The sequence below is a fragment of the Cyanistes caeruleus genome, chromosome 1 (genome assembly GCF_971803275.1).
Source record: "Cyanistes caeruleus chromosome 1, bCyaCae1.hap1.1, whole genome shotgun sequence".
Classification (NCBI taxonomy): Eukaryota; Metazoa; Chordata; class Aves; order Passeriformes; family Paridae; genus Cyanistes; species Cyanistes caeruleus.
The window spans coordinates 49,344,221-49,370,039 of NC_141701.1; the positions used below are offsets into that span (position 1 = coordinate 49,344,221).

At 42.8% G+C, this 25,819-nt stretch overlaps 1 protein-coding gene and 1 long non-coding RNA gene across 25 annotated transcripts in view; one reads left to right on the forward strand and one right to left on the reverse strand.

The window, feature by feature from the left end:
* The first annotated feature begins 310 nt into the window (after nt 1-310).
* Nucleotides 311-6,319, forward strand: LOC111923988 (uncharacterized). Of its 2 annotated transcripts, XR_015287590.1 has the most exons (7): nt 311-387; nt 532-589; nt 3,410-3,474; nt 4,241-4,286; nt 4,374-4,485; nt 5,151-5,633; nt 6,049-6,319. It is a non-coding gene; the product is annotated as an uncharacterized LOC111923988 (long non-coding RNA). The 2 variants fall into 2 exon arrangements; XR_015287593.1 differs by lacking the exon at nt 5,151-5,633.
* A 3,658-nt stretch (nt 6,320-9,977) lies between these two features.
* Nucleotides 9,978-25,819, reverse strand: part of DLGAP1 (DLG associated protein 1) — a 401,340-nt gene continuing 385,498 nt past the window's right edge. For all 23 annotated transcript variants that reach the window (XM_086891436.1, XM_086891366.1, XM_086891464.1 and 20 more), the window contains 4 exons: nt 25,187-25,605; nt 15,964-16,055; nt 13,962-14,114; nt 9,978-11,117 (listed from right to left, as the gene is read on the reverse strand). In XM_086891436.1, the coding sequence (XP_086747562.1) occupies nt 10,908-11,117; nt 13,962-14,114; nt 15,964-16,055; nt 25,187-25,605 (874 nt within the window). In that variant the 3' untranslated portion in view covers nt 9,978-10,907. The remainder of the gene's footprint in view (nt 11,118-13,961; nt 14,115-15,963; nt 16,056-25,186; nt 25,606-25,819) is intronic.

Here is a 25,819-nt window from a genome sequence, read left to right on the forward strand (position 1 = left end):
GAACGCTTATTGTTTTTTCACCGGTGAGGGTGGGGATCAGCTACTTTGACATGGACATGAGGTTTCTGGTGTCAGACTCCTCTTAAAAAAGGAGCAGGCACCCAACCAGTTTGGGGAAAAAAAACCCTTTAAACACCAGGACCGCCAATAACGGCTCAAAGTGCAACCTGTGGTGGGTTCAAAGCGCTGACACATTAACCAGACCTTGGGCCACCGTCTGTAGTTGCCGCTGGGTGCCCACACCGTGTCTGCCGGGAGCGGGAATGAGGGTGGCCCTGTTATTACCCGAGCGGAGAAAGGGCGCAGCGGTGTTTGCACAGTGCGGACGGAAGCGCTGGTGGCGGCCCTGAGGTGTTGGGTGTGCGGTGGCAGGGCAGCGATGACAAGGTACGAGCTTCCCCGTGCGGGAACAGGGAGAGGCCGAGCGCTCGCATCTCAGCCTCCAGCTCTTGGTGAGGGGCTCTGATGAACACTGAAATGATGGTGGTGGTGGTGGTGGCTGTCCTTCCACATCCACTCTTTTGTTTGCAGGTGTAACCTGCCTCAGGTGAAACCTCTGGCTCCAAGCCTCCCCCTGACCCCAAAAGAGGTAAGGCTTGTGGGAAGAACAAATATCATTTATGAAATTGTAACAGGTGCAACAGCAGGAGAAAAGGAGAATTCTAGATCTGCTCCTGGGCCCATGCCTCAGATGGTTTGGAGCTGGGTGGTGCTTTGGTGGTGTTTTCTTTTTAACAGTGGTGAGGTGTCCTGGAGATCAGATGAGGAGATACGAGGAGCCAGAAAGCATTTCTGAGCATTCAAGTTTTGTAATCATGTTACTGCTCCCTGAGCTCAGCTGACACAGGAGACAGGTAAACATCTCCCACTGCTCAGGTAGGTGACAGTGTATAAATCTTCAGAATACCCTGAGGAATAACAAGTCTTTTGTAACTTTGCCTTTGAACTCTGAAGGAGTTATGCTTGCATGATGGATGGCAGTGGTGCCCAGCCATATTGTGAGGCATATCACAGCTCCCAACTCCCTTACAGAGGTTTTATCCTCAGCTGGAGGGAGGGTACAGCAAGCTGTGTGTCAGTGCTGACCCTTGCAGCTGTAGAAACTTGTCATTTCCTTTCCAAACACCAGCACCCTCAGCAAGGCAGTTGGCCTTGGGCCAAAAGCCATTCCTGCAGTGTCTGTTCCTGCTATATACATGTGTAATGTTAACTTACCTGATTCCTGATGTGGGTTTCTCCACAACCACTGCCACATATCTGTGTCTTGTCAGTGTGGTGGTTTTGGGAGCAACTTCTTCCATTATGAAGCCTTAGAGTGAGTTTACCTGAGAGTGTGTCCCTGTTCAGGGGAGCAAAGCAGTGCTTTGCTCTGCTTGTGCTGAATCATTGTTACCTAGCAAGAGTTTGAGAATGTGAAATCATATTTTATTGTAGCATATTACAGCTTCAGAAAATGTTATTGGATTCTGAGTTTATATCAAAAGACTAATTCTTGATTGGGATGATAAAATATCTAGGTCTAGAACTTTGCCTTCACAGCTCTTTGTAAAGTAATTGCTTTAGTAGTAGTGGCAAAAGAAAGGACATGACCATTTATGATGCTTTAAATCAGACAAATCATTTCTGAAGACAAACAACAAAACTGTAGCAGAGTGCTCTGTCGCAGGGCTCCTTCTTGGATTGTAAACACTGCAAGACAGAAACCATCAATATTTACACAGTGCTCAGCCCAGCACAGTGCAGCTTCTCTGGTTGGGCCTTTGGAGGCACTAACAGGAATATTAAATCATGCTGAATACCTTCTTGCAATATTTACAGTTTAATGATAACCACACATGTATGTGCCGAATACTGTGGATTGTGACCATGCAGGGCAGAACCAGAAAACCTGTGATGAGGCCAAGCCTTGTGATATCTTCCCCCTGCTCATCACACGTGTGCTGCAGTGGCTGGGACCCTTTCTGGTGCTCCCAATATTCATCAAAAGCAACCTAGAAGGAATGATGTGAGAGTAAGTGTGTTACTGTGTGAGCTGTCACCAGTTGTGCCAAGGACTGTGGATTGAAAAGTCAGGGTGGGAAAAAAAAGCATTAAAAATACTACTGCTATGTTGCCCTGTGGGCTCACAGAAATGTGACACAGAGAAGAATTAGCCTTTTGTGGTTTCATGTTTCCCTGACCTTTTAAGAGAGGAAGAAAAAAACAGATCCAACTTCTGCTCCCAGTTACAATGCTGAAAGTCCAGAGCAAATGTAATACATTGGCTCCTGAGGTGTGAGAGCAGTTTCATGTTGTCTATTGAAAAGCAGTGAGAGAGCTGAGGTATAAAGATAGTTTAACGAAAGCTGCGTGAGTTCAAAGATAAACCTCCATCCCAAGCAAGCGTAATTATTGGTGTTTGAGTGTAATTTTGGTGTTTAAGGAGATCCATTCAATCTGCTCTGGTGGGGATTTATGTCTTGGTGTCAAGTGTGAGGTAAAGCAGAAAACATGAGAGCACAATGCCCTTGTCCATGTGAGCGAGGGATGTGCCACAAGGGAGGCTCCTGGGCACCAGCACTGCAGCTGACAGCCCCTGGCAGTGGCACTACTGCTGATGCATGTGGCAGGGATGCTGTGGCAGCACCTGCGATCACACCACTTGACACTTGGGAAGGTCTTGAACCGTTAGCATTAAGCTCAGACGTGCTACTTGATATGAAAACAGTTCCAGTTAAAAGTAATTTCAGAATTGTTATTTTCGCTTATGCAAGTGTTGACAAACAAAATCCGCTCGGATTATACTTAAATGACAAACTCTGCGTGCTTCAACAGGTTTTCTTTGTTTTGGCTTGGTTTCTTTGTTTTATTTCCTACCTTCCACTAAAATAATTTTTTATCTCAGAGAGAGAAAATACTGGAGGTGGGCTGCTTCCTACCTGACTTCCCAGCATTGCCTGGCAGAAGCTGGTAGACATGAATCATCACAAGGAATGCAATACTGCACACAAGTAGCTTTTCTTACAAGCACAAGGTTGTTAAGCAAAGGATGAGAAACACGTGGAGTACACTGCAGTTTGCTAATGTATGGCTGGGTTCCCAGGTCTGTGTACATTCTTGCAGACAGACTGCAGTTGTCATGATGCTATTGCCAGGAAAGATGTCAACAAAAGGAGACCTCTTGTCAGTTAAAGCATTAGGTTAGCAATACAAAAGAGTACTTTATGGAGTCTTTCAGATCGATACACACCATCTGTTTGTCAAAGATGTTTTTCTCTTATGTGTAGTCATACAGCCTCTTTGATGTAAGTCACCGCTTTTTAAATGTTTTTAAATAACAGCAATATTTACTATGTGGTGAATTGGAGCAATGAGCAAGATCATAGGATCCTCTTGCAGAGGATCATGACTTAAAATTTGTGTGTTTTAGGCAAAGCATTTCTGGATTCACTTGAAGACTGACACATGGACATGTTTCCATTGAAGTTGCTACAGGTTTGTCTTTATGTATGCCTCCACTAAATTTTATAGCTGGCAATTAGTCTGGGATGAAGTCTGGTTCTCTCCCAGCACCGCAAATGCAATTGTGTAACTTCACTAGAATTCCAAGCCTTGTTCTTATGCTGGATTAAAACAGTAGATAGTGAGATGAAAAGAGAAGTCACCCTTTCAAACTCCTCTTTCCCACTGTGACAGCTTACTTCATGGAAGCAGCAGCCATCTGCCCTGGATTACTTTTGGTTTGTGTTTAATGAACACCACATTCCCCTAGTGTTGCCACTGCTCCAACAGCAATACCCTGCCCTGTGCAAAGTCTACTGTTGCCCAGGGGCTTGTATCTCCCTGCCCTCAGCTGGCACCATGATACTGCCCATGCTACCTCTGAGGTGTGTGGAAATTGTAGAATAGCGGTCATGGTGGCACTGATGCACTGGGAAAGGATGTCACATATTTAAAATCTATTTACTGAAATGTTGCTCCAAGGTGGGAAGGGATTTCCCCCTTCAGCTGTTGCTACAGGTATGATTGTCCCACAGCATAGCACAATGCCATCTCAGTTTAAGTGCATCATCTATGAGCTGTCTGGCCCATAGGATTTTTTTTCCCCTTTTCTTGTCAATTATTGACTGGAGAGACGAAGAATGACACATGCTTAAGTGCATCAGTTATCTCAATTTCTTCCACCTTAGGCCTAGCTTAGCCAAGATTTACCAGAACAGTCTACAAAATGAAGAAGTTTCAGGTTTGTTTTTTTTTTCAGGTGACAGGAGCTTTCTTCAGAAGACTGACAAAAGGACTGGAGCACAGTGAGTTATTATTACAACCACTTATTAAAAAGACAAAAGAACATGCTGTAAGACAACAAATAATATAATCTGACTTGTGCAATGCAGTAACTTCTCAGTGCTACAAAAAACATCAGGGACGAATACAGTCCTGAACGCACACTCACAAAGCCATTCCAGATTGCAACTGTGAGCACCCATATGAGTTCAACAGAAAAAGGTAAGATATAGTACTTTAAGCACATGACTTCGATAATTCTTTAGTTTGAAGCCAGGGATAAGTGATAGGCTGGACATTCCCGCCAGGGAAATAGGCTAGTTACATCAGAATGGGTTACCCTTTGCTATTCAACATCTCAGCTCCCTAGTTACCATCTCCAAACTAAGGTGTTTGCCTCAGCACATGGTTGTTTACACAGTGACTTATCTTACCTTGGTGAGATATTTGATACCCATAAAACATCCATCACACTCTGTCCTACTGCTTTTCTTTAACACAAGGCAAGGCCCATCCCTCTTCCAAATGTTTGACAGCTTTGAAATATGGCAGTGTTGGCATTGGTGTAGCTCAGGGGCTGTGCAGTGGTTGCTTTCTCCAGAGGCTCTGCAACACCTCGGTACTTCCACCTCTTTGAATAGAGGTGGCAAAATCCATAATTTGTTTCCATGCTGCTTGGCTGGAAATGAAGAGAAATTTGGCACCCTTTCATGGAGATAGTTAAGTGAAGAGTCAATACAATGAAGGTCTTTGCACCAGAAGTAGCCCATAATAGGTGGTGGCAATGTCACAGCTCTGCTTGTTTTTTAATATAGCACTTTTTTTTTTCTTTTTTTTTTTTTTTTCCCTCTTTCATGTGTGTGTTTTTTTCCCTCTGGGTGGAGCAGAGCTGGGGAGGTGATGACTTACCTGCCACAGCTCGGTAGATCGCAATCTGGAACTGGCAGAGTGTTAACACAATGCCCCAGCAGAGCTTTTCTGTCTCTAATTTCAATTATTATGTTGTTACTGGATCAGTGAAGAGAAGCATGAAAAACACAATTACCAGGAAGCCCTGTTCCTTTGCTTGCCCCTTTGTCTCACTGCGAACGGGGCATGTGACTCACGGAGCAATAGAGGACCGGCTGTAATCTCACGCACTACCGAGAAGGGTGCTGTCCGCCGATGGGATCCAAGCGTGGGAAAGCCTGACTGCTGGCTGGAAGGGCCAGTCACGTCATGTTTTGCAGCTGGCATCCAAATGCATCCTGATGAATCGAGTGAGAGCAGTTACCTTCGAGTGAGAGCAGTTACCTTCTCCTGCCACGACGGTGGCCGAGCAGCCGTGCAGAAGAGGGGCTGTAAAAACCTCCCCGCACGCAAAAGCACAGGCAAGGGACGATGTTGTGAATGAGTTTACTGTGACAGCACAGCAGTGCTTTATAGGCAATGTTTTACTGGCATAACATCAGACTAAAGGGAGAGGGGATGGGTATCTTTGAGTTGTGAATGCTGGTCCCAGGTTTGCTCAGTGCGGGACCATGGTTAGTGGGCCAGACCCGACCCTGTTATGCGATGCATAGTGGAAATAGAGAAATCCACTTGCTCTCTGCACTCCAAATCATGTACAAAGCTATGACCTCAACAACAAATACCAGTACCAGCAGAGCAGCCAATATTTTTATCATTAATTGCTATCAAAAATGTCAGCTCAAAGTCATCAGATTTGATAGGTGAGCATGCTCCAAACTGATGGCTGAAGTGAATTATTTGCCTATTGCGTGATGCAAAAACAATGTCTTGCAGGAGAGAACAGACATTGGCAAACAAACTGACAAGAAGATATACTTCTGGGGAAGGCTTCTGATTTGATCTGGAAGGAAACATTGAGTATAAATAGGGAGAAAGTTTACCTGAATGAAAGGCGGGGTTCAGCCATGGCTTGGACTTCCTTGCTCTGCTGGAGAACAGTGTGAAACCTACCTGCTATTTTACTCCCTCTGAGCTGTTCTCATTACAAAAAGGTACCAGACACCTCAGAAAGTTTTTAAAGTAATAAAGCATTTTCTCCCCCCCATCCCTGGTGCATCAAATTTATCAGTGACTAATGAGCACATAAATTGCAGGATGTGAAGAAAAATCCCTTCATGTTTCAGAATTTTCCCTGCCTATGGAACTGCAGCACAAATCTTTCTGGTCTTTCTGTGCTGAGGGTCTAGGCATGGGCAGACAGTACACGGTGCAGCACTGGCACACTATTAATATAACTAGTAGGTGCTACAAAGTGAATCAGAACCTGTTTAAACACTGGTATAACCATGCAGAATATCATCCAGGACATGTTCCTGTGGGATTTGGTGACTGTCTTTATTTTACATAGCGGGAAAAACCCCATCTGGAAGCAGGATTCCAGCGAAGGGAAAGTTAGCTATGCCTGCCAGGGATCTCTTTTGCCCCCAAAAAATTCAGGCATCATGGGACATAAGCAGAAAATGAAAGGGAACCAGCAAGGGGAAAACCAAACAGGCTGGGGTCTTCTTGCCACTTCTTTTGAAGTCCCCAGTGTAACTCCTGGCATCTTCAGTGGGGTTTGGCTGGGGTCTGTGCAGAAGCGCCTTTGAAGATTTTGCTAAGGCTCAAGGCCTTGATCATGGCAACTTTTATGCCTGCGAGCAACTCTGTGCAGATGAGCACTTCCACGGTGCTCAGCAGGATGCTTCGGATGAGACTTTGCAGGGCCGGTCTTAAGCAATGAGAGCTTAAGAGAAACATTCTGCTTGTCGTGCTTTTATCCTTGACCACATCAAATGAAATGCCTTGGCAGTTTTGGAAGAACGAATTTGCATTGAAAACCCACAGCTCTTACAAGCAGTGCATTAATTATTTTATTAATTTGCTCTTTTTACATTATGGGAAACATTCATCTATTTACATTTTCCTGTCCACACACAAACCAGATAGATAATCCTATGGAAACCCAAATCATTAAGCCATGAAAACACTCTCCTCTGTCTAAAGGCTTTCATATTTGTGTCTTTTGTTTCAAATCAAAAACATTTTTAAAATCACATTTGGGAATGCAGGTAGGCCAGTGATTTACATTCTACTTAAAATATGCATTTGACCATTTTCCTTAAAAAAAAAAACAAAACAAAAAAACCAAAACCCCCAATAAATTCACAAAGATACACTTCAAATTAAAGTGATAGTGCACATCAAAGCATTAAGGGAACACCAATAAATAAACTGAAATATATTACAAATAAATTATTTCTATTTACCTTTTCAAATATTAAAAATCTTTAATCCATTTCTTCATCTTTCTTTACAAAAAGATTATGAGAATTTTATGGAAACATCTGCAAAAAATATAATAAATACCTCTTTTTTTTTTGTTTTTTAACTTTTGAAGCAGGAAACAAAACCAACCTTTTCTAAAATTTCTCCCAAGGAAAAAAAAAGCAATAGTTTAGTCCCAAAGTGAAACAGAATATAGGCATTTTTAATATACACTGGGCAGTTTAGACTAAAAACAAATAGTTACAAATTATACTAAAACAGATGATGGAGCAAATATACTAGCATTAGTGTTGGTAAATGAGTCAAGTGGTCAACTAGTGGCATTTTATGGGCAGAATTATTTTATTTTGTATTTTCTCGTATTTTTAATATTCTGCTAAAAAACTAGGCAAACATTATAATAACCTCTCCAGTGCCAAATGAACTAACGAGCATTCAGCTAAGAATAAATTCATTTAAAATAGATACAAAAAATATTCTATGATATACAAATACAACAATTTGTAATGTACAAGACTAGATAGTCTTCACTTTTTTTCTTTTTTTAGGGGGGGACTTACTGGATATAAATTTCTGTAGCCACTTGTCAACCAAAGTCTTAACTCATCTTTCGTAAAACGTTCACAAAAACTAAGTAAGTCTGCGACACGGTTGTGAATGTGGACTCTCACCTAGGTACTGCTTCGAATACTTCAGTACAAATGAGTTCCAAATAATTAATACTTCCTATGACTATATATGCTCAAAAGTGGCAGTTGGCACTATTACATACTGCAAACACGGTGATGTTTTGTTGCTGCTAAAAGTTAAACGCGGTGTTTCAAAACTAGCAAATACACTGGTATTCAAACGCTTAGAGGGTCAAACCTTTTGAAGCTCCTGTAACACCAAGCACTCTAGAGTTACACTGGATTTCTGATTACTCTAGTTAAAAGTCTTTTATATATTAAATTATTAGCCCTTATCTTGTAAACCACAGCAGTAAATATTTGTGCCCTGTTTATAAAGACATAGCTCAGATATTGATGGCTTTGAGAGGTAGCAAATTCTCTAGTGGTTTTAGTATGCTCTCATGAAAATACTTGGTGCCAGAACCTACTACCTCTCCTATTTTCTCAAATAAAATTAAATTAGCACCTGGCTATGATGTCATAGGAAAAGAAGCTGTCTGGCATGGTCTCAATGAGTAGTTTTAGCAAGACCTTAACTTTTCGATGACGATTTTCAATGCCTTTTAAGTGCAAGCTGCAGAATCACGCCACACGTGCAGTGGGGTTTTTCACTGGTTGGACTGTCCATAGAGGCTGAGCAGCCGTGGGCACAGCCAGCCAGCAGTGGCGTGCAGCAAGGGCTGCCACCTGTGCCCCTCCATGGTGGGGCTGTCCCTGTGCTCACTGGGAGCAGAAAGCAGCCTGCCTTCCTCTCCCGCGTACCCCTGCCCTGGCAGACGGCGTGAAGAGCACGTAGGGAGCGGCAGAGGAGTCTGGAAAACATCACTGCAGGATGCACATGCTCTGAGGACTGCACAGCGCTCCTCTGCTCACAGCAGCCCTGTCACCCAGAGCAGCCCTGTCACCCCAAGCAGCCCACGCTAATTCTGCTGGCAGCAGCACCTGCCAGTCCGGCACGCGTGTGCGCACTCACACACGCTCACACGCTCGCACACAACTCGCTTTCAGCAACATGCCTGACATAGCTTTCCTAATGTTGGCACAAGAGATTCCAGTAGCAGCGTGGTCGGCATCGTTCCTCATCAGGGGAGCTGGAGGACAGGCCCCTGCCCCAGCCAGAGGTGGCTGGAGGGGACAGACACACAGGAGCTGACCTTTCAGGCTCCTCTCCAGCCCTATTATCTGCCATTTCCGCCCACTATTAATGAGCTACTTAGGATGCATATTTTTCGTGATTGCAAAACAATGGCAGAAGCCAGGGTAGGAAGGCTTGTCGTGAAAAATATTAAGTTCATATTGATCCCATAACTTGTGAAAAATAGTCTATTGTTCTTGTTCAAGTGAGTACTTTATACTATTAAGAGGAGGCTGAATTAGAAATTTACTCCTAGATATGGACGGTTTGGTGATAAGCAGTCTGAACTGTAGCATACAACCAGCTGTGGATAGAGCAAAGCAAGCCTGGCCTGGAAAAGCATCAGAGGCTCCATGTACAGTAATTCACCTACAGGTGTCCGTGTGTGGCTGCATGGACGTATGAGATCGGATGGTCCCACCGAGATTAAGACATCAACAAAACCAAGCTTTTTTTTTTTCTTTTTTTCTTTTTTTTTTTTTTTTAACCAATATAATCCATACAATACAATACAAGAGGAATTGACAATACAGTACAATTTTAAAAATTCTTAATACTTGGACAAGAAAATCCTTCTTTTATATTATCTCTTCAACTGTCATTGCTTCTTATCTCCTTCCTTTTTACTCTTTTATTGCCTTTCAAAATAGATTATTTCCCTGGAAGATTGAATTTACAATCTTCTGCTGATTGAAATGTTTAAGTAGTGATTGATGAAATAAAAATGAGGCAGTTTGTACAGCTGTGAGTGTGCGGGTATCTTTCCACAGGATCTTTTATATCCCTCGCCATCTCACCTGTGGGATATACTTCCACTTTTTCACCTGCCAGAGCTGTGGGGTTTCTTTTCGTTCCCCCCCTCCCCGCTCCCACCCCAGCTCCCTCCCCCTGTGTGACTCCTTAATTCAGGTGAAGATGTGATTTGGAGGTTTAGAATAAAGTGCGCCATCTGCTTTAAAAAAAACAGTAATAAAAAGAAGGGAATCCGAGTCATAGGTCCTTTCATCTTTTGTGAGGAAGACGGCAGAGTCTGAAAGGATCACCCTGCATGACTGAAAATACCAAAGTCCACTACAGTTTGATATTGCTGTACACTGGGTAACAGACTAGCTTTAGGTCAACTAAAGATCATGAGTAAGTTAAATGGAGCATCTACTGTACAGGTGTGCGGGTGTGTGGAAGTCTGAGTGCTGCGTTTATTTGTCCCAAACAGAAAAGAAAAAAGGATCGTGCTCGTTTACATGAGGCAAAGTGGCAGCATCAGTACATGTGACAAAGCATCGTGATGACATGGGCGAACCTTCAGAAAGCAAGGGTGATTAGAGGACGTCTCTCGGAGGACCGACAACTACGCCACGGCAGTGGAGTTCACTGGGAGCATCAGGGCAGCTGCGTACAGAGAGAGGGGAGAGGGAGAGGAGGGGGAGAGAGCAAGAGAGAGGAGGAGGAGGAGGAGGAGGAGGTACAAATACTTTGTGGTGACCTTGAGCAGGAGCCTAGAGGGGCAGATTATACATGAGGCTTGTCTTGCCAGAGAGAGTCCTCCCAGTTGGATCCCTTCATAGCCTGGTCTGGGCTTCGGGGATGTATATCTCAATGCTTTCGGCGCTCTCGGTAGCTGAGTTCTGGCGGACCGATGCAGCGCGCTTGGCAGCCATCAGCCGTTTCCGGGCCTCTTGACGCTGCGAGCTTTCCAGAGAGCGTTCTCGTATGAGTGGCACCTGACCTTTCGATGGCTTCTTTGGCACTGGAGGAGGGACCCTTCTCTCCTGATCAAAGCAGAAGGTTAATGGCATTATACAGCTTCTCAGGGAAAGGCGGGAAAAACTAGGATATATCAGTAGTTAGAACACACATTTTACCTAAGGTTTGTTAGCTCTTATCTGCCTTTCTGTCTTCAGTCAACTGGCTTTTGTGCTCAAAGGTTCATAAACATAGGGCAAGGGCAAAGGGGAGGGGAGGGCCGGCCGCCGTGCTACTTCTCCTCGGGGACGGTGCTGCCGGGGCCGAGGCCCCCACTGCTACCTGCTTAGTGCCAGGGACTAGGAAAGAGACCGACCTCCCGCCACTGGCACAGCTGGGAGGGAACGCTGCCCTCAGCAGAGGAACTCTGGAGAGCCCCAGCTCCTGGGCCACCCTCTTCTATCCGTGCACAGCGCTAGATGCTCCTGCAACACGGAGGTGCCGCGGCTTTGGCATTCCCAACTGCGGATGGGAGCTAGCTGTCTGCAGCTGGTGCATCAGAATAAGTAGGTTTTTTTAAAAAAAACACCACATATTTATGTATCTATTTTTAGCAGTTTAGTGACTGCTCAGAAATCCCACACTCTGGGTCTCGCTGTGCAAGCTCATACACTCTGGCCTCGTGCTAAATAGGCATGAAGCTACATTCAGCTAGAAACAGAAAATCTGGTAGGAAAAACTTAAAAACCATTAAGAGAACATGCATTAATCATCATGGTGGCAGCTAGCTCCAGATATGTGACCAACAAGGAGGGCTTTTACATATATCCTGGTGCATGTACACACATATACACACAAAAAAAAAGAAGGAAAAAAAACAAAACCAAAAACCAACAAAAACAACCCCTCAGAGAGGGATTTTTCCCGCAACAGAAAAGTGTATTCAGAACTGAATTTCAGGCATCCACAAAGACTTTGTCAAGTTAATTAGATTGTCTTTTAAGTTACATCCCCTTCCAACTGTGAACACGGTCTCTGAGCGGAGGGATTTTATCACACTACAAAGGTCCCATTCTGCCCTTTCGTTTTCTCTCATGCTGCTCACAACAGCTTCCATGGCTCAAAATATAAAGGTGCTTAGTTACACTTATTCATACTTTGCTTCTTCTCTCCGTCCAAGGATTAATCTATGCTGCTTAAAAAGGGCCCAGTGGCAAAGGCCAAAGACAAATATCAATTCCACAGAAAGTTTTTTCTTCCTTTTTTTTTTAATCCTTTTTAAGAAAGGAGATGATCTGTTTCATCCAAAATCACAGACAAATGCTGTTGAAACAGGAACACAGTGTAATTCTTTAAAATCTTTACCTTCCTACTGTAGGTCCCTTTCTTCAGCACTACTTAACTTCCTTTAAACCGTTATAGTCTTCTTTTTGTTGGAAACTCTTTGAAATGTTTTTCAGAAGCAAAGAAAAGGCACATTTTTTTTCAAGGAAAGCTCTCATTTCTTACTGCTGCAATTGCAAACACTCAGCCTACCCACTTAACTGTAAAAGCTAATAAAGACCATATACCAGCATTTCTGTGCATGCATGTTTGGCAGTTTTAACTTCCTTTTCTGATAGAGACTGGAAAAAAAAAAGAAGATAAGAAAATGACTTGCCTTCAGTACATTGGGCTAGGAAAACACATTCCCATTCATTCCCCTACAAAACACACTAGGTGTGCACAAATGGTGTGAACATGGTACTCCTAAATCAGGAATGAGTATTTAGTCTTGATTGGAGGAGGAGGAGGAATAGTGCTACCAGCACTGCCTGTACAAGCTTCCTGCTGCAAGATTAACGGGGTTTGATATTATTATGGTTATTTATCCAAAAGAAAGCACCACTTTGGCCATTGGCAGCCAGCTGACCATAAGTTGGGGTAGCCAGGACTCCTGTCTGAGCCACTGTACCTGTAAGTTGTGCTCCCCCTCGTTCTGGTGACCCTACCTGCTGGCTGTATTCATTGCTATCAGACCAGTCACAGCAGAAATTCAGCCATCAAATTACATACCTATAGGAGCGCGACATTAGACCGTTGGATCCTCTAGGAATGGGTCTGTACTCTAAGGATTTTCTGAAACATTTGTGTATTTTGGCTCACCCAAGTGCTGTTTGTCTTGAGGTGGATAGTGAGTAGAAAAAAAAAGGCGATGTGGTGCGAAATGAGAATGTAAAGTGAAATGTGACTCACGCTTGGAGATGTGGCAGTTTTTCATGGTGACAGAAGAAGACTACATTTACCAAAAACAAAAAAAAAAAAAAAAGAAAAAAGCCCACCAAAGCTCCAGATGATTTTTATGCTACCTCAGGTAAACAACAATACCAGAAAAGTGAATGTGTTTGTGAACTCACCCTTTTAAAAAAAGCCCAAAATAAGTAAAAAACAAACAAATGGATAAAAAAAGTAACTTTTTCATGTAACATTTTGGAAGGCATATTTTTGATATTGCTGTTTGTAATCTGGCTACCAAAGTCAGCGATGGTTACAGTGCTTCCCTAGTTTTTTCAGTAACACAACCTAGAACTCTTGCTGTATGCAATAATATGAACCGTAAATGTGATTTATTTAATTTTAAGAATCAATATATAAGGCAGTTCCTTCCAACGATTGATCGTCTAATATGATTAAATGTAAAGCTTAACAAAGTACCACATTCCCATTATCCAATTCACAAAGACAGATTTGGTTTAAAAATATGCCTGAAACATATTACAGATAATATCCCAGATGATTATTATGTAAACATTGTTATTACAATGAAATTAATTTGATATGAGCTTCATTTCACATTTTTAACGGCAACGCTGTAACACAGAGGCCTATTTAATCTGTCCAGTATTTGTGCAGGGTTTTAAATGAAGCATACAAAATCTACAGTGTTCTACCTTCTTGTCATGAGGATCCATCTGTTTCCAATTATTGGCCTTTAACTGATGAAGTTCATCAAATTTCATACTAATATTTTCTATGGACAACTGCAGCATATCCCAAAACCCTGCTAAATCCTGGGAGGTCGGCCGTGGATGTGCATTAGGATTCTGCGCAACAGAAGAAAAAAACATGTTGGCTTTAGTACTTCTTAATGTAAAGCATTTGTGCAAATGGCTACAAATCTCGCTAGCAAAGCAGTTTGAGCAGATCCAAGTGATGGGGAAGACCCGGAGAGAGGAGCAAAGCAAAGCATTACTTACTGGTGGGTTTTATTTTGAGGAAATGTGGCTCGGCGCTGAGCTGCTGTGCCCTGCCAACATCCACTCGGCAAAGGCAGCAGGTACCCCCCACAGCCTAAGGGTAAAGGACCCCAGGATCTGCCACAGGATGTTCCCAGGCACAACTGGTGGCAATCCTATCTGCACTGAAATGAATTGCCAGCCTCTTCTTCACTTTCAGGAGGAAGGATTCCCCACCATGCTCACACTTGTAAAAAAGAGTAATACCTCTGCAAATGTACATTTCCTGCATGTGCCAATAATAATATACCAATGTGTGAACACTTTTCCTGCTGCACTCTGAGGATGTAACGTTGACAAAAATACACCAGGTGAAATTGTCTCAGGCCAATTTTTTTTTTCTTTTTTTTGTTTGTTTGTCAAGAATAACTTATGCAGGGTGAAAAGCCCTACATGCAGAAGCACAGTAAACCCATTTTTACAGGCAGATTTTTGGGAAGAATGAAACTGGGACACAGGTGGGTAGGATTGCTTTGTGTGTGCAAACTTATCAGCCCAAGAGCATTGCTCAGAAAAGCACATCTGGACAGTCAGCATCTTCAGCACAGCTCGGGCCAGACCCAAGAAATCCTGTCCTTCTGTCCCTTCAGCGCACCCCAGCTCTGAACATGTTTTGCATGCAGTGGGTGTACACAAAACCATCCCTGCTCCACTGGCAAAGCTTGCAGGAGGGAAGGCTTTCTACAGGATGTCTCTCTATAAGCTGGTTCCCAGCTGAAACTGTTTAATTGAAATGAGATGTTGCATACACTCACTTCGAGCATGTTTTTCATAAATGCTGAGAAGTCCCTACACCAGCCAGCAAGGTTTGCTGGGTGCTGTGGCCTTGTCAAACTACACTGATAAATTGCTATTAATTTTGTTGTTAATAAATAAATTAATAGCAGCACCTTGCATGATGTTTTACATGGCTCAAGTTTTCCTTTGCCTTTAGTTTTCTTCCTCCTCAGAAGCTATAAACTCAAAAGAGTCGGTTGCCTTACAAAATTTCTATTTTTGCTTTTCACAATCACACTTACAGAGGATTTTGGTAGGACGATTATACCATGGAAGGTGCAATTATTGAAAACAATAAAGTATATATTTTTAGAATCATAAGGAGACCAGAGATTACAGTTTGATTCCTAGCTTATCAGTGCTTGACACTCGCAGATTGCCCAGTCGTTGGCTGTTATTTGCAAAGATGCTCAGTCAGAAGGCTTTTTCAGTTTTTATATTAAGAACTGGAAGTCTTATAAAGACATAGCCAATTTCTGTTGCATTTGTCCACTGAGGCAGATTTTAGTCTGGAACTTGTTTCCCAGGAACACCTGAGAAAGCCCAACTCAGGAAATTTCTGATACACTCCCAAGGACCTTAAGTTATTTTACCCATCTGTGTGCCCATGAAGGGATCAAGGGACAGAACCTTGCTCCTCTGAAGTCAGTTGCAGAGCCTCAGTGATAGTTCATCCAAAGCTTTTCACCTTTATTTTAAGGCTCTCAAGCTATTGTGAAACTCTTGCTGACTCTGACAATTTTGAGTTACTCCCAAATTAATATCAAGGCCTTTACTGGAAAAACTGCCATATTATTCAGAACATCAGTTTAGTTTACGCAGGATTATTCACAGGGTTAGTAAAAGGCACACATTAGTATCCAGCAGAAAAATCACATACCAGGTTTTCTTCACAAAGTTCTCTGAACTGGTAAAATTTCTGAGCCATGAGAAGCTGGGCACTGCCCACTGCAGTTCGAATTTTCCCTAGAACTGAGAGAAAAAGAAGAGTAAGTCACAATGCTTTCTTTGCTGCAGGCAACTAAAAGCCTATAAAAAGAGAGGAGAAAGCTGTGCCACAGTCAGCTCTGGCTTTCAAAAGGTATGTTATCTTTCAGTCACAAAAAGAGAGAAGTTGATAAATCTAAGGTCAGATCTCCACGAGGCAAAAAATATGTAAAAGGTTACTGCGTGTTACTCTCATTCCTCCAGTGAGACCAGTTACAACCAGTTGTAATGACAGCGTAAACGTGGCTAATCAAAAGCTTCTGCAGGCAGTATAGAAAGCTCACCAAGTGTTATTGCTATGACCCAGGCTCAGTTTTGAACACAAACCCAGCTCCCTGCACAAGGACATGCGGCTGTCAAGCCCTATTTGCTTCGCCACCTCACTGAGCAACTCACCGAGCAGCACTGCCTTACTGTCAGGTGTAGCTGAGTGTTGCTCCATCAGAGCCCCAGAAAGGGGATGATTCTTTTAGCACACACCAGTGAATCTCATCTGGACCCTCTGAGTACTGTCCATGAGCACAATCCAAGGCTGCTTCTGCCTTTGAATTCAAGTGCCCAGGAGTGCTTCAGGGAGCAATCGCACCCTGGCCTCTCCTCGCTGGTGCCTTGGAGGGAGGTGTCCAAGAGTCCCAGTGCAGCTGACTGAGCACTCCTTTGTACAGACAGCTGGATACTTACTGCCCCTTTGGACTGACCGAGCGCTGTGAAGGGCTGCAATGAACCAGAAGACAGCCCATAGTAAATGCCTCTGAATAAAGCAGGAGCTCACACTGTTTTGGTTGCATTCAACCTCACTCAGACACTGGGATTTTACTGCTGCTAGGGGTAGCTGGGAATACACTGCCCCAAACCCAGGCATAGCTGGGTGCATTCAGAGACTCCCGGGGGAGTTCTGGTCCGGGGGCGACTCTGTGTGTACCTGTACATGTGTGGACACATGTATGTGTGTACTTTGTGTGTGTGAAAAAAGAAGCAAGAATGCAGGAACACAGCAGAAAGGCACACGTGGCCTCAGCTGGCAGTAAGACAGTGAATCCAGAAAACAGGGTGTGAATTTAGGGACTGCTGAATTGATGCTGTGAGCAAGAAAGCAGCTACCGATTTGTTTGAGATTTCCAATGCTCAGAAAAAAAGCCAAAACGGTCTTTGAAAAAACAGGCTGGCATCACAGTTTTATCTGGCTCCTTCATTAATTTTCCCTCTCAGCTGAAACTACTTATTATCCCCAATTCTCTGGTTAACAAGTGATTAAAAATAATTTTAATTAATTTTTAAAAATACTACCACTTCCTTAATGAAAAACATGAGTGACAGCCACTGTGTCACAGTTCTCACTATCATTTCTACTCAGAGATATTTGTATTGTCCCATCCCTCAAACAGACACAGTAACTTTTCCATGACAAATTTACAGCCTGGGTATATGAGACAGGTGAAGGAGGAGCAGCAAAAACAAACAGATGAGGTAGCCTGCTCAAGGTGAGTGAATTCCTGGCAGAGCCTAGAAGAGATACTAGTCCTAAGCTGCCATCTTCTGCACCACCCCTTGAGCACAGTCATTTTTTGTATAAAAGCTAAGACAGCATTAACAGAGCTCCCCTGGGAAAATATTGCTAAATATTTTGATTTACCACAATGAAAAATAAAGAAATGAACACATACATACATAAATACATGCAACTTTGCTATAACCCCTTCTAACAAGATTTTTAGCGTTTCATTGGTCCTGTGACTGGCTGTAGTGCTGGCTACCAGAATGCCACCATACACTGCTTGGTAAGAGAAAGGCCTCTCCAAGGGCTTGAGTAGCCACATGCTAAGCAGACTGGCACAAATACTCATGGTAAACTGAAACCTGATACACAGTAATAACGAAATCTGTGTTCTCCTCCTTTAAGGCAAATGGTTTTTCCTCCACCGCCCTCAAAGCTCACTTCTTAAGGCTTAAGTGGGATGTGGAGTTCATTTATACTTCAGACATACAAAGGGGGGGAAAAAAAGGGGGAGGGACGAGAGAGTCTGTGCACGTTTTTTTCAGAACCTATAGGAGAGAGCTTTGTGAACACACACAGAGCCCAGACTTTCATTTCATTCCCAGAACTCAGCTCAGCACTGCCAGGAAATAGCCATGAGCTGGAAGATTCACGAAGCAGAATATTTTCAGCATATTGCGCAGGGAGTTTTGCACACAACTCTCATTATTGTTAGCAAGGCTTGCGTGTCTAATTCTATGCGCACAGTGCTGAAAATGGACCCCTTGGTGTGTCTAGTCATTTATGCAACCCAATATGCAAACCACTCAACTGAAAGGACTTTTCAATAGTAGGAGGAGCTACTCCGAGAGCTTTCATGTGGTTCCCATTGTTATGAAAACTCTTCCCACTGAGTATATTTGGGAACAGCTGCCTCATCTGGAGCTCGGCCACTCTGACGCTTCCCAAGACTTGAGAAGGGGAGAAAAACATCCCCTCAACTTCTTGGGATTAAAAAAAAAAAAAAAAAAGATGAGTTGGGCTTTTCCTGGAAACCTGCACCAAATGAGTTGGAAATCACATCCCAAGCACGAAGAAATGCATATACAACTTGTTGGTGATGGATGGGAATGTGCCCCTTTCTTCTGGGGAAGAAGAGCTTTAATATTCAGAGATCTCAACAGAGGGAAAAGGAAGTCCTTGTCCTTGGCTGCCTAGTGACTGGCTATTTGCCTAAAAACCATCATCCCAGCTGACTGCGGGATGCATGCTGATGCTGTTCTCTATTGTTGCCACTTCTGTTGTAGCTGTGGCTGTATCTAGTCAAGTGTCACTGATTCCTTGCCCCTCAAAAGCAAGGGGTCTGTTAATGTGCAACTCGTCAACAACCAACTCTGTCACGGAAGTTAGCGGGGAGGGGGGGAAAGACAAAACACAAAGCATGCAAAAAACTGAAAGGAATGTCTCTAGAAGACACAAAGCCTTATCAATAGACTAAGTTTGTTTCCAAACCCACGTTGCTCTTACTGTTTCAAGGCACAGTGCTCATTTTGCTTACTCAGTCAAAATCTCTGGTGCCCAACAGAAAGGCCAAGGTGTAGTGAAAAATCAAAAGCAAAAACAGACCAGTAGATTTTCTTAGAAGAAAAGTCTGCAAGGTTTGAAGCCAAATACCAAGAAAATAAACGGAATTGCAAAGATAATACTCAAAACAAATCAGAAAAGAATCAGAGAAATCTTTAACAGCAAGGGAGATGGTGTACAGGAGGAAAAACACATAAACATTCAAATTGATGTGTTCAGCTAATAGGATACAAAGAAAACGTATAAAACCAAGCAACAAAAAATCCCAACCCATCAAGATGCAATCATAATGGATTTAAACACCTATATAATGTTATTCATATCTGCTTTCTGTTCTATACAGGGCTATACAGCACACTCAGCACTGTTGGATCTGAATGCCTTCCAGTAATGCATTAAGCAACATTATTAACATCCATCATATGCTCTGCTGTCACCTCTTCCCCAGAGGGAAAAGTGTGTGTACTGCAGTATTTTTTTTTATAGTTTGAATTTTTCCTGTTGTTTTGGGTTTTTTTTCCTTCTTCCCTTCTTGCTTTGACCCATCTTCCTTGTAAATCCAGTTCGTTCCTGTGACATTTTTTTAAGACATGGACAATTATGTCTATTCTTGAAGAATTAATAGCTATTTTGATGGAATTCTGCTACTGTGGAATGCCTCCTCACTATTATTGTTCTTATCTAGGAATCACAGATTATTCATGGACAGACACATGACAGTGAATATCCTTGTGTCTTTGACCCCTCAACATGTTCTTCTTTTAAAATATCATTGAAAATAGACTTGGACTATGTGCTGTCCAAGCAGTAAGTTCTTGCTTCTCTTGGTTCCAAGAATTGCTTAGGACCTGTTTTGAAATTGTAGAGCTCTATGTATTTCTCTCCTCCACGTCTTCATCAGAAAAGAAATAGGAAAACAACAAAATAAAAGAATTGTGAACACAAGCAAAAAAATAGTTATTGTCATCTGCTCTAACTAGGAAGGTGGCTATGCATGTAACAAGGATAACAAAATATAAGAAAATAACAAAACCCACCTGAAGTGATGTGAAAAGTAATCACATAGAAGCCAGGGGAGTTTTGAGAAGGGACAGCATTATTTGGCCTTAAAACCTCAACTGATGTATTTGCATTTGAACTTTGACAGGCCCCAGGGTCTAACAAGTGACAAAGGAGGCAGTTTAGGACTCCGACTATCAAATGCCCTTATAATGTGAAAACACCTGGTTGATAGGCAGGGCCCAAGCTAGGGAACAGAATACCAGGGACTTGCTCATTGCCCCAGGAGCAAGTGGCAGGAACAATAGCTGAAATTACAGGGACACAGCCTGACATTTGCGTTGCAGATGTTGGCTGGGCACAATGCATATGAAGCAATCCTGCCACAGAGCTGTCACAATCCATTTCCAAGCCAGGATGGACCAGCATTTTAGCCTATTCATGTTGACAGACCTACATTTAAATAACGCCAAGCATGACAAAAGCCAGGAAATTCAAAGTTAAAGCTACTGCTCAGGTCTTAAGCTCAGCTGTTAAGGAGAAAACAGCCAAATGGAACAAACTAGGGAAGGAGCAGTCCTTTCTTTGGGTCATATATACTTACAGGAGTGATCTCATTGAAATTAATAGGGCTGCCTGCATGAGCAAATGCTGTTCGTTTGGATTGAAGCAGTTTCCATGTGTTCTGTGACTTACTTGGCTTTTATTAGCACATTTAATGTTTTTTTCCCCTAACTAGATCCTTTCCTTGCTTGTGGATTTCACTTTTTGTCCTACTAGCCTCTGGGCACTGGTAGGGCTTTCCTTGCTGGCTTCCTTTGAGAAACCCTCGACTATGGAGATGTTCCATCTGGGGACAAAAGGACAAGAAAAGGATAAATTTGGCATGTGGCCAGAGGCACGTAGCCAGGGGGATTCCAGCAGGACTCGGCCACATGTCAGGCTGGTGACCATCCCTCTGCACGGCTGTCCCAGCCCACTGCAGGATGAGGCACTCTCACTCCTCGGAACAGCAGAGACCAGGGTTGCTCGGAGAAGCCCTGCAGAGGAATGGCAAATGGTTTTCTGTGCTTGTGGCTGAGAGTGAATTCATGGGTCTCTTGTTCTTTTGCCATGCACAACTATTATGGAAAATGTACTCTTTTTTCTAAACTTTATTCCCTCATGTCTAACCTTTTCTTTTGAAACAATTGAAACAAACCGAAACAGCAGACACAGTGTGTAAGCATTGCATAATTTGCCAGACTCGGATGAATTTGTAGAGGCTCTGGTCTTGAGCAGTGAGGTTCCTGCAGATTTGAGGTCAACCTTTATTCACAGACTTGCCCAGAGTGCTGCCATATACACGCAGGAGAGTTATAATGACATGTCTTGTGAGAGCTTTGGTTTTCTGTTTTAGTTTTTACTTGATTGGCCTGGCTTGTCTCACCACTAAACCCACATTACACCTGACTTGTGGTGAATCAGACCTGCTGTTTGCTTCTGATGGTTATCTTTACACCGAAGCCACAGTACAGCCCCATGTGAAAGAGAAACTTCTGGAGGGGGCAGGGGGAGGCAAAATGAAGCTTTCCGGTTCTTCCAAGAAGGTCAGTGCTCCATGTGAAATACAAACAACAGCAAAAAAAACCCCTCCAAAGACAGGCCAAGGCCATAGGAGTATGTTTCTGTGCCCACCATGCTGGGAAAAGAAGTGGTCAGGGCTGTGCAGGGAGCCAGGTCTGCTGCTGCTAATTTTATATGTAAATGGTGACAACAGAGGCCTGAGCCTATAGAGTCACCAACATCTGTGGTGAGACTCTGACTGCTTGAAATTTTGCAGGGGAGAGGTAGGAGGAGCAAGCAGATGGTTGAGAAAAAAAACAAAAAAAAAGTCAACAGTTGATTTCACTTGAGGCCTGATCCAAAGCGTCAATCAATTCTCACAAGGTGTTTAGCCTCAGATGTGTAACATCTTTTCTATTTTTTTTTTTATAAGAGCCCTGGAGTTTGTAGCCAACTTCCCTGTAACTGCAAAATACACTGAAATCATATCAAGTATGCTAGCTTAAAGTGTGAGTGGTGTTCATCTGCCTGTCACACATGCTGTGGCTTATCATCAGAAAATGATTTCAGATAAAACCAGAATACACTATACAATAAATAATTCATGGCGGAAGGGAAGCCACATTTCTCTCTATATTGGCATTTCATCGTGCAGCCGCTGAACCACAGCTTGTTTTTATACAGAGCAGCAGACTCCATTTCCCAGCTAGAAACATTCAATCCCATCTGGTAGATTCATTCCCAGCTAGATAATACCCTACGTATCTATGTAACATACAAGCTACTGTCAAACAGCAGCGAGCCGTCTCCCCGAGACAGCTGTTCCGCACAAGGGCCGCATTGTCTGAAGGAAGCGCGGATCGCTTTACGTGGAGCGCCGAGGGGATGAGCCCTCTGTCAGCTGCCATGGCATCGAGAAAACCTCGCTCATCACACGTTCTCGTTATTTTGTTATCTGGCCAAACACATGCCGGGGATGTCAGGTTGGAAACAAAAGGATGCATTCCCTGCTCTGGTTATGTTTCATTAGGGAAAGCAAAGCAAATGCGCCTCCTCTCCTCCCTTCCTCTCTCCCTTTAAAGTTTATAGATGTATGAAAAAGACGTTTTTTGGGGCAGGGTTTGTAACAACCAGGCTTTTGTTTCTGGCACTGCTGAGAGGGCAGAGTGGCCCCGGCCATATGCTTTTCCTTGGCAGCAGGTAGAGCGCGACATGCTGAGCCGCAGCAGAAAGCCCTGCGCAGCCTCTGTGGGAAGCAGCTGCCACGTGCCACAGCAGCGGACAGAGTCACACTGAAATAAGTACTGCAACAGTGGCTACCAAACCCAGGTGACTCTTTTCCTCCTGCCATTACCAGTGATCACATGCCAGGTGTGCTGTGAGGAGGCATTGGAAATAGCCAGCCCAACCATTCCTCTTTCCTCCCCCTAACTGACTCCTCCCACTGATTCCTCAAAGAGCCCTTTAAAACCGTCTTGTATCAAAGACACCAAGACATTGAGAGAAAATTCTGTACAGATATGCGTTTTCTGCATCCATCAGCATCGTAAAATTCACTTCATGTTCTTTTCCTACTACTTTATTGGTGCACCAACTACCTTGGTGCACAAATAAAATATTTTATAGGTTTTCCCAGTATTATCAGTTCATAGAATGACAGAATAGTTTAGGTTACAGAGGACCTTTAAAAATAATCTAGTTTCAGCCCCACTGCTGTGGGCAAGGACACCTTCCACTAGACCAGGTTGCCCAAAGCTCATCTACCTGGCCTTGAGCCCTTCCAGGGATGGGACAGCCACAACTTCCCTGGGCAACCTGTTCCACTACCTCGCCACCCTCATCATAGAATATGTTTTCCTTATATCCAGTCTAAGTCATTACGACTTTAAAAAGTTGTGTATTTCCTGTTTGTTATGTGTTCACGCTCCTTTTTCAATCTAAAATCTCATAGTTCATGAGGTTTATTTCTTTATACTACAGAAACAACAGAAACCCTTTTATTCTGATACATGGTCAAAGAGATTTTTGAATGCATTTACGGTGTGAGTTAAAAATGAGATTCAAAAATTCTAGAACGTGGGCAATCTGTATCTGCTTTAAGGTCAAACCTTCCATATATTTTCTTCAGAAGAAATTGTTAGTCTATTATGTAACATAAATTTTGTAGAAATAGAAAACCTTTACGTATCTTAAAATTCAGGTTATCTTATACTTGCCATTAAAATTAATTTCCAACTACAATTGCTTACAATTTTTTTCAGCTTGGACTATCTAGATCATACCTTTTCATTCACTGGCTTGAATGGAAAGTTCCAGCAGAAACAGCTTATGCATTTCTAAGAATTCTTTTCCCAGTGTTAATTTCTTTCCTTTCATAAACCAAAACCTTTACATTTCAAAAGAACTCAAACATCTCTCTTCTTGAGAGGAAAGGTCAGAAAATTTTTAGAAGCAATTCTGGAGCTGAAATAGAAGTCCTTGCTTTGGTAGAAGCTAATTTGGGGGTTGGAAAAATATTACTTGTATATCCAGGAAAATATGCTTAGGCGTGCCTAAATAATAAAAAACTGAATTCTCTATAAGCAGCTGCTCCTTAGTGTTTCCCAGAAGCTCACTTCTAGAATTTGAAACAGCTTTATTTGCAAGGACCATGTTCATAAGCTCACAGATTTACTTGTGTCTAAAGTTGACAGCTAGTAATAGTACTGTTCCTTGTAAGAGAAATAAATGGAAAAAAACCCTTCATTTTTACCAGGAGAAAAAATTCTGGATTGGGAAACACTCGCTCAGCCTTTCTGCCCTAATTAGAGTGAACGAGCAAGATGTGAACTATTCAACCCTCAACCCTTCTGAGTAATGAAGGTTTACTAGACAGTCCTATTACTTTGCAGGTAGGTTAATATTGCTGTCAGGGGTGACAACTGAGATGTAGTTTGCATGTGTGTGGTTTTCTGTCACACAATATGAAGAGCTTGTTTTATTGGCACTGTCAAAGCCTATGAGAACTGTAAGGGAGATACAGGGAGGCTGGAGAGGGGAAGGCAGAGAGAGAGAGGGGACAATTTGGAAGCGTAACTGAAATCTCTTTCAGTAGGGAGAAACATCTAAATACTGTTATGCCAATCACCATCTGAAAAGGCAGCTGAAATATGAATTTAATTAAAAGGAACTACAATCTGTTAAACTATATTCTAAGGTTATGAGAAGTGATTTCAAATAGAAGAGTTAAGAAACATTAATACTACAAGATCCCTAACCACACTCTCCTAATTATCCGTTGAACTATGCAATCCCAAAAGCTAATACCACTGGAGTTTCAGAAGTGCCGAGCATTTGCATTCCCTGTCAGCTTTAATAAGGATTATTATATACATACATACAGTCCTTTTGAGAATCACAACCATAGCTTCATTAGCTAAGTAAGAAAGGGCACAATACAGAATTCACTGGGGTGAATTTGACCTATATTGAATACTTCTTTGCAGTTGCAATATTACTGTGTGTGGTTACTTACTGTCCTCAGGTAAGTTGTTTTCACGTTCTTCTCTCTCCATCTGTTGGCACCAACCCTCCATACGATCTCTCTCTGCCTGAAGTAGCTTCAGAAACCAGTGGCCATCTCGTGGGCACACTGACCTTTGAACAGCTTCCAGAGGATCTTCAGTAATAGAGTCAATCCATGGGTCAGGAGGAGGTAAAATTGACGGATCAAAATCTGTGTCAAAGTCATCATCCACTGCACATGCATGGTAGTGGTTTCCTGACCCTTGTATGCTAACGGTAGAGGTGCTTGCATCTCGGGAAAACTGTCTTGATATTTGTCCAGAACATGTATTGTCCTCTTGAGGGTCGATTATTTCAAAGTTCTCATGGAAATCCAGGTCTGCTTGCACAGCTGTTGTTACACTATTAGATCGTGTAAACCTGCGAAAGCTTTGGAGAGCACAAACAGAAAATGTTTAGAAAGTTTTTTCTAGGTAACTCAGTATGGAAGGACTTACTAAGATTCTGCCACTCTTCCCAAGACTGGCAGTCACACCTCTCAGTCTGACATTCAGGTGTTTTTTTCTTGAAATGATCAGCATAAGCTTTTTTTCTCATTGCAAGCAAACAAACAAGCATCTCTCTTTTTCCATGCAAGCTCACT